This window comes from Pongo abelii, chromosome 19 (genome assembly GCF_028885655.2).
Source record: "Pongo abelii isolate AG06213 chromosome 19, NHGRI_mPonAbe1-v2.0_pri, whole genome shotgun sequence".
In the NCBI taxonomy this organism is placed as follows: domain Eukaryota; kingdom Metazoa; phylum Chordata; class Mammalia; order Primates; family Hominidae; genus Pongo; species Pongo abelii.
Genome location: NC_072004.2, coordinates 1,209,043 through 1,221,938, shown reverse-complemented (window position 1 = coordinate 1,221,938; position 12,896 = coordinate 1,209,043). Strand labels below are relative to the sequence as shown.

At 46.3% G+C, this 12,896-nt stretch overlaps 1 protein-coding gene across 2 annotated transcripts in view; it reads left to right on the top strand.

Moving 5' to 3' along the window:
- CRK (CRK proto-oncogene, adaptor protein) overlaps positions 1 to 12,671 on the top strand; it is a 35,410-nt gene extending 22,739 nt beyond the window's left edge. For both annotated transcript variants that reach the window (XM_003778700.5, XM_002826805.6), the window contains exon 3: positions 9,715 to 12,671. In XM_003778700.5, the coding sequence (XP_003778748.1) occupies positions 9,715 to 9,722 (8 nt within the window). In that variant the 3' untranslated portion in view covers positions 9,723 to 12,671. The remainder of the gene's footprint in view (positions 1 to 9,714) is intronic.
- Positions 12,672 to 12,896: the final 225 nt, after the last annotated feature.

The window sequence follows — 12,896 nt, the reverse complement described above, 5'->3', positions numbered from 1 at the left end:
AGATTTCAGTGAGCCGAGATCGCGCCATAGCACTTCAGCCTGGGCAACAAGAGTGAAACTCCATCTCAAAAAAAAAAAAAAGCCAGACGTGGTGGTGTGCACCTGTGGTCTCAGCTGCTTGGGAGGCTGAGGTAGGAAAACTGCTTGAGCCCAGGAGGTTGGAAGACAAGGCTCCTCTGCTGCCTCTCTGTACTTGCTCTTCCTTGGTTTTATGTATATAAATTTGTGTGTGCTTCCTGCCCTGAGCTCATTGAAAACAAGTCTGGATCAAGGGATGTTAGCAGTCACTGATGTGCTGCTGGTTGGTAGTAGGGACCTAGAAAAGCAGTCACCTGGGTTTGCACCAGCAAAGAAAATCAGTTCTGTGATGTCCCCTGTGTAGTGAATTCCAAAAATTAATAATTTGGGTTCTGATTTTGTTCTCATTATCTCTGGAACTCATTGATCAGCTGGGTAATCTTTTGCTCCTGGACCAATTCTAGATCTGATTGCACCAGGATCGATTAGCCTTGAAAACAACACAGAGCTAGGGAATAGCCAGTGTTTGTTACGTTCCTTGGGAGCAAAAAAACTGTAGTAACCACATTGAGTCTTCTTTACGAATGACTCCATGACACAGCTGGACTTGCTTCCTAAAAAGTGAAGATGAAAGAATGCTTGTTATATTTTAGTCAACTTTTCTAGGTGTTTTGTGGATTGTGGTTCTTTAAGATATAGTCTTAAGTCCACCATTCTACTTGATAGCAAACTCTATGTTTAAATACCTCAATCTTACATTGTCTTTGTTCTTTTTTTTTTTTTTTTTTTTTGGAGACAGAGTCTCGCTCTGTTACCCAGGCTGGAGTGCAGTGGCACGATCTTGGCTCACTTCAAGCTCCACCTCTCGGGTTCACGCCATTCTTCTGCCTCAGCCTCCTGAGTAGCTGGGATTACAGGCGCCCGCCACCACACCTGGCTCATTTTTTGTATTTTTAGTAGAGACGAAGTTTCACCATGTTAGGCAGGTTGGTCTCGATCTCCTGACCTCGTGATCCACCCGCCTTCGCCTCCCGAAGTGCTGGGATTACAGGCGTGAGGCACTGCACCCGGCCCTTTTTTTTTTTTTTTTTTTTAAAAGACAGGGTCTCACTGTGTCGCCCAGGCTGGAGTACAGTGGCATGATCTCACTCTGCCTCCTGGGTTCAAGCGATTCTCTTGCCTAAACCTCCCAGGTAGCTGGGATTACAGGCATCCACCACCACGCCTGGCTAATTTTTTTATTTTTAGTAGAGATGGGGTTTCGCCACGGTGGCCAGGCTGGTCTCGAACTCCTGGCCTCAAGCGATCCGCCTGCCTCAGCCTCCCAAAGTGCTGGGATTATAGGCATGAGCCACCCTGCCTGGCCTATGCTGTCTTTATTCTTAAACATTCAGAGGGCAGTCCCAAATCCCATCCCACAGAGCTGTAAGAAGCTCCTAAGGATGTGTTTCAGGATCAGAAGGCTGAGGACCAGCCTGGACAGTGAAACAGTTCCTCTGTGGTGACACTCATCAGTCTCTTTCCTGTAGTGAGGTCTCCCTCTTGGAAAGAAAGGTTAACTACCTTGTAGTACTTCAAGTCCTTTATGAAGTCTTTATTGTTCGTTGGTCATTCATATTAGGATTTTTCTTTCCTATTTATAACTTGAATTTTGAAATCAGTAGTGTTAGAACTACTGTTATCACTACATTCACTGATTAGTATATTTCTTTGTATTGTCGGATTGTAACAGTTCCGGGGCAAGCACTTGGTTTCACCTTTGTATTTGAAGGAGTACACCCTAGTCTGGTCAACATGGTGAAACCCATCATTACAAGAATTAGCCAAGTGTGGTGCACATGCCTGTAGTCCCAGATACTCTAGTAACTGAGGTAGGAGGATGGCTTGAGCCTGGGAGGTCAAGGCTGGAGTGAGCTGTGATTGCACCACTGCAGTCCAGCCTGGGCAACAGAGTGAGATTCTGCCTCAAAAAAAAGTAGGACGCCAAGTTTCTTTTTTTTTTCTTTTGTATTTTTAGTGGAGACAGGGTTTCACTGTGTTGTTAGCCTGGATGGTCTCGATCTCCTGACCTCGTGACCCACCCCCCCTCTGCCTCCCAAAGTACTGAGATTACAGGCGTGAGCCACCACGCCCGGCCTACACCAAGTTTCAAATCTGTATGATACCCCTCACCTTCCCTGATCTGATCTTTAGGAATTATGCTTTAGTGAATTAACAGGAGGAAGCACAGTTCTGACTTTGTTTCTGAATTAGAGGAAGAACTGCATTTACTGGAGCAAAATGTTCTTAGAATACCCCATCCCCTCCGGCCTTCTTCGTCCGCCCTCCTCCAGCCAGAGTCAGCAGCCACTCCTTCCTCCAAACTGTTAAAGACCCAAGGCCACATGTGGCACCACAGGAAGCCCTGGTCTCTAAATATCGTCATAGTGCATTTGGGACCTCAGGAGAATTTTCATGTGCTCTAAACATTTCAGGAGAAAGGCCCCAAAAAGCATAAAAGGTTAATTTTTTTGGTTTTTTGTTTTTTTTTTTTTTGGAGACGGAGTCTGGCTCTGTCGCCCAGGCTGGAGTGCAGTGGCGCGATCTCGGCTCACTGCAAGCTCTGCCTCCCGGGTTCACGCCATTCTCCTGCCTCAGCCTCCCGAGTAGCTGGGACTACAGGCGCCCGCCACCACGCCCGGCTAATTTTTTTTGTATTTTTAGTAGAGACGGGGTTTCACTGTGTTAGTCAGGATGGTCTCAATCTCCTGACCTTGTGATCCGCCCGCCTCGGCCTCCCACAGTGCTGGGATGACAGGCGTGAGGCACCGTGCCCGGCCGCAGGGTGAATTTTAATACGGTCCTTCCTTGAGGTATTTTTACTTCAAGGCCATGTTGGTCAGGTTAATTAGCTCAATTGATTGCTTACAAATTTTCTTTATCCGTTTAAAAATCAGAATCAGGCTGGGCGCGGTGGCTCACACCTGTACTCCCAGCACTTTGGGAGGCCGAGGCGGGCGGATCACGAGGTCAGGAGATCAAGACCATCCTGGCTAATACTGTGAAACCCCGTCTCTACTAAAAAAAAATACAATAAAATAATTAGCCGGGCGTGGTGGCGGGCGCCTGTAGTCCCAGCTCCTCAGGAGGCTGAGGCAGGAGAATGGCATGAACCCGGGAGGCGGAGCTTGCAATGAGCGGAGATCACGCCACTGCACTCCAGCCTGGGCAACAGAGCGAGACTGCGTCTCAAAAAAAAAAAATCAGAATCAGCCCAGGTGCAGTGGTTCACGCCTGTAATCCCAGCACTTTGGGAGGTTGAGGTGGGTGAACTCTTCACCTGAGGTCAGGAGTTCGAGACCAGCCTGACCAAGATTTTGAAACGCCATTTCTATGAAAAATACAAAATTAGCCGGGCGTGGGGGCACACGCCTGTAATCCCAGCTACTTGGGAGGCTGAGGCAGGAGAATCACTTGAACCTGGGAGGTGGAGGTTGCAGTGAGCTGAGATTGTGCCACTGCACTCCAGCCTGGGCAACAAAAGCAAAACTCTGTCTTAAAAAAAAAAAAAAAAAAAAAGAATCATTTGAGTTATGGCATAGCCATTATCTCATCCCCGTATATTTGAACCTGTCTGCCAAGAACCTAATCAGCTGTAAAGAAAACATTCGTCTTTGTGGTGGTTTTTCTTTTTTTTTTTTTTTTTTTTTTTTTTGAGATCAGGCTTTGCTCTGTTCCCCAAGCTAGGGTTCCCAGTTGTAGCTCACTGCAGCCCCAAACTCCTGGGCTTGTGATCCCCCTACCTCAGCCTCCCAAGTAGCTGGGAATACAGGCACATGCCACTGTACCTGGCTAATTTTGTACTTTTAATTTTGTAGAAATGGGGTCTTGCTTTGTAACCTAGATTGATCTTGAACCCCTGGCTTCAGGCAATCTTCCTCCTGCTTGGGCGTCCCAAAGCACTGGGATTATAGGTGTGAGCCACTGCGTCTGGCCTCTTTTTTTTTTTTTTTTTTTTTTTTTTAAGAGAGACAGAGTTTCACTATGTTGCTGAGGAAGGCCTCAAACTCCTGGGCTCAGCTGGGCAAGGTGGCTCATGCCTGTAATCCCAGCACTTTGGGAGGCCGAGTTGGGCAAATCGCTTGAAGTCAGGAGTTGCAGACCAGCCTGTCCAATGTGGTGAAACCTGGTCTCCACTAAAAATACAAAAATCAACTGAGCATGGTGGCGGGCGCCTATAATCCCAGGTCCTTGGGAGCCTAAGGCACAGGAATCCAGGAGGCGGAGTTTGCAATGAGACAAGATTGTGCCACTGCATTCCAGCCTGGGTGACAGAGCAATACACTGTCTCAAAAAGAAAAAAAAAAACCCCTCTCCCCTCAGTCTCCCAAGTAGCTGGGACTACAGGTGCACGCCACTGCACCTGGTGTAAAAAAAAAAGTTTCGGATTTTAGTATGGTTTTCCTCTGCAGGGTAGAACCAAGAGAATCTGGCCAGGCACGGTGGCTCACACCTGTAATCCCAGCACTTTGGGAGGCCGAGGTGGGCGGATCACCCGAGGTCAGGAGTTGGAGACCAGCCTGGCCAACATGGTGAAACCCCATCTCTACTAAAAATACGAAAAAATTAGCCGGACATGGTGGCGTGTGCCTGTAGTCCCAGCTACTCAGGAGGCTGAGGCAGGAGAATGGCGTGAACCCGGGAGGCAGAGGTTGCAGTGAGCTGAGATTGCGCCACTGCACTCCAGCCCGGGCGACAAGAGCGAGGCTCCATCTAAAAAAAAAAAAAGAATCTATACATTAAAGATAGTTCTGATATGGTCCAAAGGTCTAATTTACACATAGTTCCTTTCCCTAATAACATCTTGCCTCGTAGAAATCCCTACTCATTTATCCCTTAGAAGTCTGAAAGAAAGCCTGGCGCGGTGGCTCACGCCTGTAATCCCAGCACATTGGGAGGCCGAGGTGGGCAGATCACAAGGTCAGGAGATCGAGACCATCCTGCCCACCATGGTGAAACCCCATCTCTACTAAAAATACAAAAATTAGCTGGGCTTGGTGGCGGGCACCTGTAGTCCCAGCTACTCGGGAGGCTGAGGCAGGAGAATCATTTGAATCCTGGAGGCGGAGATTGCAGTGAGCCAACATTGCACCACTGCACTCCAGCCTGGGAGACAAGAGCAAAAACTGCATTTCAAAAAAAAAAAAAAAAAAAGTCTGAAAGAAAAGATCTGGAGGCACATCAGCAGGTTTTGCCCCATATTTTGAGAAATTGGTATGGTTCTGTGTTAACAGCAACGGGTGGGGCTGATCCACTTTTCAACCTACCCCTACCCTTTACTTCTTCAAGCTCTGTGGGATGTGATTTGAGACTGCAGTTCGAATGCTTAAGAATAAAGACAATATAGGCTGGGCGCGGTGGCTGATACTTGTAATCCCAGCACTTTGGGAAGCCGAGGTGGGCGAATCATGAGGTCAGGAGTTCTAGACCAGCCTGCCCAGCATGGTAAGACCCCGTCTCTACTAAAAATACAAAAAGAAAATTGCCTGGGCATGGTGGTGCATGCTTGTCGTCCCAGCTACTTGGGAGCCTGAGGCAGGAGAATTGCTTGAACTCAGCAGGTGGAGGTTGCAGTGAGCCAAGATAGCGTCTCTGTACTCCACCCTGGGTGACAGAGTGAGACCCTGTCTCAAAAAAAAAATAAAATAAAGACAGTATAACATTGAGGTATTTATTTATTTATTTATTTATTTGAGACTGAGTCTTGCTCTGTTGCCCAGGCTGGAGTGCAGTGGCGTGATCTGGGCTCACTGCAAGCTCCGCCTCCTGGGTTCACACCATTCTCCTGCCTCAGCCTCCCGAGTAGCTGGGACTACAGGCACCCGCCACCATGCCCGGGTAATTTTTTGTATTTTTAGTAAAGATGGGGTTTCACCGTGTTAGCCAGGATGGTCTTGATTTCCTGACCTCATGATCTGCCGCCCTCAGCCTCCCAAAGTGCTGGGATTACTGGCGTGAACCACCGTGCCCGGCCAAGTTTTTTTTTTTTTTTTTTTTTTTTGAGACAGAATCTTGGTCTCTCCACCAGGGTGGGGTGCAGTAGTGCACTCGGCTTGCTATAGCCTCAAACTCCCAGGCTCAGGTGATCTTCCTGCCTCAGTCTCCTGAGTAGCTGGAACTACAGGTGCACACCATGATGCCTTACTAATTTTTTTTTTCTTTTTTTTTTTGAGACGGAGTCTCGCTCTGTCGCCCAGGCTGCATTTCAGTGGCGCAGCCTCGGCTCACTGCAAACTCCGCCTCATGGGTTCATGCCATTCTCCTGCCTCAGCCTCCCTAGTAGCTGGGACTACAGGTGCCCGCCACTATGCCCGGCTAATTTTTTGTATTTTTAGTAGAGGAGGGGTTTCACCGTGTTAGCCAGGATGGTCTCAATCTCCTGACTTCGTGATCCACCCGCCTTGGCCTCCCAAAGTGCTGGGATTACAGGCGTGAGCCACCACGCCCGGCCCCAATTTTTTTTTTTTTTTTTTTTTTCAAGAGACACAGTCTTGCTATTGTTGCCTAGCCTGGCTGGGCTGGGGCGTGTCAGAATCTTTTTTTTTTTTTTTTTTTTTGAGACAGTTTTGCTGTGTCGCCCAGGCTGGAGTGCAGTGGTAGTATCTTGGCTCACTGCAGTCTCTGCCTCCCGGGCTCAAGTGATCCTCCCATGTCAGCCTCTTGAGTAGCTGGGACCACAGGCACACACTACTATGCCTGGCTAATTTATTTATTTTATTTTTTGAGACAGAGTGTAACTCTGTTGGCCAGGCTGGAGTGCAGTGGCACAGTCTCGGCTCACTGCAACCTCTGCTTCCCGGGTTCAAGCAGTTCACTGCCTCAGCCTCCCAAGTAGCTGGGATTACAGGCGCCCGCCACCACACCTGGCTAATTTTTGTATTTTAGTAGAGACGGGGTTTCACCAATTTGGCCAGGCTGGTCTTGAACTGACGTCGTGATTCACCCACCTCGACCTCCCAAAGTGCCGGGATTATAGGCGTGAGCCACCACGCCCAGCCAATTTTTTTATTTTTGGAGAAACGAGGTTTCACTATGTTGCCCAGGCTGGTCTTGAACTCCTGAGCTCAAGTGATCCTCCTACCTCGGCCTCCCAAAGTGCGTGGATTAAAGACGTGAGCCACAGCACCCTGCCCAGATGTGAGAAACGTTGAATTCTAAAATTGCTGGCAGGCCAGGTGTGGTGAGAGCCCTGGTGATAACAGCCTGTGAGGATTGTTACCTGTGTGTAAGGATAGGAGTGCCATCATCCCTTCCTCCCCTTCCTCCACACGTGTGCTCAGCCGGCATTGTCACGACACAGGCAGGGCCATCATCCCTTCCTCTCCTTCCTCCACATGTGTGCTCAGCTGGCATCGTCACGACACAGGCTGGGTTAACTGCTTGGTTTTCTCTTTTTTTGCAGACAGGGTCTTGTTGCCCAGGCTATGGTGCAGCCTTGACCTCCCAGGAGGCTCAAGTGACCACCTACCTCAGCCTCCCAAGTAACTGGGACCAGAGGCGCACACCAGCACGCTTGGCCACTCTTGGCTTTTTAAATTTTTTGTAGAGAAAAGGTCTCACTCTTTTGCCAGGGCTGCTCTCAAAATCCTGGGCTCAAGCCATCCCCCCACCTTAGTTTCCCAAAGTGCTGGGATTATAGGCATGAGCCACCGCGCGAAGCCTGCTGCTATTTTTTTCTCAACCTCTGTATCTTATGTGTCTCTCTATCCCCTTCTTTCTGTTCCTCCTTTTCTCAGCATCCTGTGACCCATACAATGACTTCAGGCCTCTGTAATTTTTAGAGAGTTCTTTAGGAAACAACAGAGGGGCCAATAGGCAAGCTGTTCCATCTGTAAGTGAGGTCACGCTGGGCCTGGAAGAGGCCCTGTGGCTGGACTTACATTGGCTTTGGCCAGTAGATGTGCCTGCGTACATTTTTAGGGAACCCAGTACAACCCCAGAAGCATAATTTGAAAGTTCCTGATACTGTATAAAATGCGTAAATGGTGTGGAGGCTCATGCCTGTAATTAGCTGGGCATGGTGGCAGGCACCTGTAGTCCCAGCTACTCAGGAGGCTCAGGTTGGAGGATCCCATGAGCCCAAGAGTTACAGGCTGCAGTAGGCCATGATGGTGTCACTGCACTCCAGCCTGAGTGACAGAGTGAGACCCTATCTCAAAAACAAGATAAAAAGACGGCCAGGCACGGTGGCTCACGCCTGTAATCACAGCACTTTGGGAGGCCGAGGCAGGCGGATCACAAGGTCAGGCAGATCACGAGGTCAGGAGATCGAGACCATCCTGGCTAACATGGTGAAACCCCGTTTCTACTAAACAAAATACAAAAAATTAGCTGGGCATGGTGGCAGGTGCCTATAGTCCCAGCTACTAGGGAGGCTGAGGCAGGAGAATGGCATGAACCCGGGAGGCAGAGGTTGCGGTGAGCCGAGATTGTGCCACTGCTCTCCAGCCTGGGCGACAGAGCAAGACTCCGTCTCCAAGGAAAAGAAAAAAAAAAGATAAAAAGCATAAATGGGCTTTGGAGCCAGACAGTTATGGGCTCAAATTCCCAGCCCTGTCACTAACTGTGCCACCTCATGTGTATCGTGCAATTTCTCTAAACTGCCGTCTTTTCATTTGTAAAATGAAAACAGTTCCTGTATTGCAGGATTATTATGAGGATTGGAAAATACCTTATATTTTAATGTAATATAAAGTATTATAAAGTATAAAATGCCCTCTACTGTGCTATATAATAATTCAGTAAATAGTAGTTGGTTTAATAAAACCAAATGAACAGTATGCTCAGAATTCAAATGTTGATACTTAAAGGTCATAAAAGTCTTTAGTCTGAAGCTCTATTTCACCATTCAGCATTTTCCCACAGGGTGAATCCATTCATCAGACTGACCTCTGAACTTTCATAGCAGGATAGAAATATATCATAGATTGTTAAAACTTTATATTTTGGCCGGGCGTGGTGGCTCACGTCCCAGCACTTTGGGAGGCCAAGGCAGGTGGATCACGAGGTCAGGAGTTCGAGACCAGCCTGGCCGAGGTGGTGAAACTCCATCTCTACTAAAAATACAAAAATTAGCTGGGCACAGTGGCCGGCGCCTGTAGTCCCAGCTACTCGGGAGGCTGTGGCAGGAGAATTGCTTGAACCTGGGAGGCGGAGCTTGCAGTGAGCCGAGATCATGCCACTGTCATCCAGCCTGGGTGACAGACTCCGTCTCAAAAAAAAAATGGAAAAAAAAAAAAGGGAGAAAGCTGCTTTTCCTCGGATAGGGCCTGTGGAGCAGGCAGAAAGCTGAGGGTAGTGAGTGCAAAGAAAGGGAATACTAGCTAACTCACTGGGATTGCTCGTGCAGAGACAGTTGAGATTTCCAATAATTATCACTTTGCTTTTGCTTTTTTAATCAAAAAGTATCATTATCTGGGGTCCTTTTTACTTTCTGTATTCTCTGTTTTTCCGCACTGCTAAAAACACTTCTTCCTTCTGCCTGCATTAACCACAAGTAATCAGTCTGGTGGCTGGGGCTGGGGAGGCAGCAAATGGCCATTTCTGTAATATCCCTAGAACAGTCACATGGGCAGGGTGTGCCTAACCAGAGAATGGAGTTGTTCAGCTTGCATTCCTAACTGGAAATAAAGTGCTCTCCTTATTCTCCTCCTGCAGGTCGGTGAGCTGGTAAAGGTTACGAAGATTAATGTGAGTGGTCAGTGGGAAGGGGAGTGTAATGGCAAACGAGGTCACTTCCCATTCACACATGTCCGTCTGCTGGATCAACAGAATCCCGATGAGGACTTCAGCTGAGTATAGTTCAACAGTTTTGCTGACAGATGGGAACAATCTTTTTTTTTTTTCCAACTGCCATCTATACAATTTTCTTACAGATGTCCAAAGCAGTCTAGTTTATATAAGCATTCTGTTACCTGTGATCTTCTTTAGACTGAACTACTCCATTCCTAGTCTTACTTACCATATTCAGGGTACGAACTGGAGGGCTTGTGTGTTAGCTTCTGAATTGGCAATTGGAGGAGGTAGTGGTCATGCCTGTGTGTATCAGAAGGGATAGGTATCTTGCCTCCTTTCTCTCAGGCAGTGCATATCACCCTGTGGAAAACTGATGGACAGGAAGGAGTGTTACATACTGCTTACCCTGATTTATTCAGTGGTTTTGTTTTCATTCTGGAACCATACTATCAAATGGCGACAGACTGTTCCCTTCCACCCCCGTGAAGTAATCATGCGCCGTGTGAATAGTATCAAGCAGGATTGCTTTCATTGTATGGAGCATGACCAGCGTATGACTCATTCTGACATTTCAGATCCTAAGAATTCTAAGAACACTACTAGAAGCATTTGTTCCCTCCTAGTCAATGCTTCATACTTTTTCTTGGGATTTTTTTAGCCCTTGACATTCTTGTCCCCCAAACCTGTAAGTAGGTTAATTCCTAAGATAAGTGTGTATTTTCATTCCAGGTGAAAAGCAGGATGTACCGAGCACTTTATTCAGTGCATAGCTTTAAGCCAGTGTTGGATTCACTAAGTGGACAGCCAGTCTCCCAGCTCTCTGCCTTCCCCAAAAGGGTCATAGTAGGTCACCCTTCTACAGCAGCTAACTAGAGTCCTAACTAATGGGATCCAGCAGGGCCATTTCTCCAGAGGGCCAGTATCCTATTAGGAGACTCTTGGAATTCTTAGGTTCTACTCAGAGTGGAAGGACCAATCACCTGTAATATTCTGTGGAAGCTTTTGGGGCCAAATTCTGCCCTCTGCATTCTGTGCAACTTGTATAAAAGTCGTTAGTATTACATGAGTTTGGGGTAAGTTTAGTGCTTTGAAAAATGTTGAACCGGCTGGGCGCAGTGGCTCACGTCTGTAATCCCAGTACTTTGGGAGGCCGAGGCGGGTGGATCATGAGGTCAGGAGTTCGAGACCAGCCTGGCCAACATAGTGAAACCCCATCTCTGCTAAAGATACAAAAAATTAGCCTGGCGTGGTGGTGCACGCCTGTAATCCCAGCTACTCGGGAGGCTGAGGCAGGAGAATCGCTTAAACCTGGGAGGCGGAGGCTGCAGTGAGCCAAGATAGCACCACTGTGTTCCAGCCTGGGCGACAGGGCAAGACTCAATCTCAAAAAAAAAAAAAAAAAGAAAGAAAAAGAAAAAAAATGTTGAACCAATCGTGAATTACTTATGTATTATTCATTTCTCGTGGGGAGAGTAATGGTGTTGAAGAACATTACATTATAAACTGCCTTCATTTTTGGCTCTTTTTGTTTATGTTCAGGTTTAGTTTACAAACCCATTTAAGTATGGAATGATTTATACGGGGTCAGGTGCTCCACAAAATAGACCTATGAGACCAAAAATGATCTAGGCTATTTAGACGACAGCATGAAACTTCCACGTTAGTTCTCAGTCTATAAAGGCACTTACCGGTCTCTGGTGTGGTATGACGAATAGAAACACCTTATAGTTTGCTTTGGACCTCATTTTGGAAAAATAATCTGCCTTTCTAATTGTTCTGCATAGGTTAATATGGTAAATTTGCATTCTTTGAACCTATACCAGATTGTGGTATCCGAGTGACTGGCACATTGTCTGACGCGCAGTCAGTGTGCACGTATTTCTCTGAGTGAATGAGGAGACTTGAGAAACTGGTGATGTGGCACAGGGAAGCCAGCTGGCCCAGGATTCCATACATGACCACAAGCAGACTAATGAGTTGACGCTAATTTAATGTATTTTTACCTCACTAAGGTCATGCTTGATAAAGACATTAAACTCAACTTTTAAAATGTTAGCACAGTGCTGTGCACAGAGTGGGTGCTCATTAGTGCTGAATGAACAAATTTGTAATACTAGATGTAATTCCATCTGACTGCTTTGTTAAATTTTCAGTTAGAACATAGATACTGTAAAATCCACATACACATGAAATCTTGTTTTCCTGAAATTATGGCATCTAAAATATTTGTAGCAAAACCTTGTCGCAACTGATTTGAATGTTCCTATTTTCTTTTCCTTTGACTTTGATATTGGCTTGTAATGTCTCTTTTCATCATATGTAATATCAGTGGAACAGGCAGCGCTACTCAAGTCCTAAGGATTCCTCAGTGATCGGTGATCCAGAGCCGTTCGTGAACCGCTGGGCTGGATTTGGCTGTTGGGTGTGGCAGTTAATGCACCTCAAGAAATCAAAGGATGTCTTATAAGCGTCTTCCAAAAAAAAAGCAAATGCTGAAATCCTATTGGCAAAGTAAACTGAAATTGGCTGCTATATTTTATATAATCATTTCTGCAAATCCCATTTTTTGAATACTAATATTTGACATGGTTAATTCTTATTAATTTGTTGGAATTGTTTATTGTTAATAATGCAAATAGATAATTTTTAATTATCCACAAGTAACATTTCACTGTTAATGGTCTGAAATAGGTGATAAGCAAACCAATTTGAAATAAAATATAAACATGTGCCATTGTATTATAACACTATACACTTTCTTGACAGTTAAATTTAAAAAAAAATTTTTTTTGGTAGCATGTATTGTATATGTTTATAGTATATGTAGTAAATAAAAATATGGCCAAATGTTTGGCTTGGTGATCTTTTGGAAAAAATAATCTTTGAATATTTTTCACACAAAAGAGCTAAATCTTTTTTTTTTTTTTTTTGAGACAGAGTTTCGCTCTTGTGGCCTAAGCTGGGGTGCAGTGATGCAATCTCAGCTCACTGCAACTTCCGCCTCCCACGTTCAAGCAATTCTCCTGCCTCTGTCTCCCGAGTAGCTGGGGTTACAGGCATGCACCACCACGCCCAGCTAATTTTCTGTATTTTTAATAGAAATG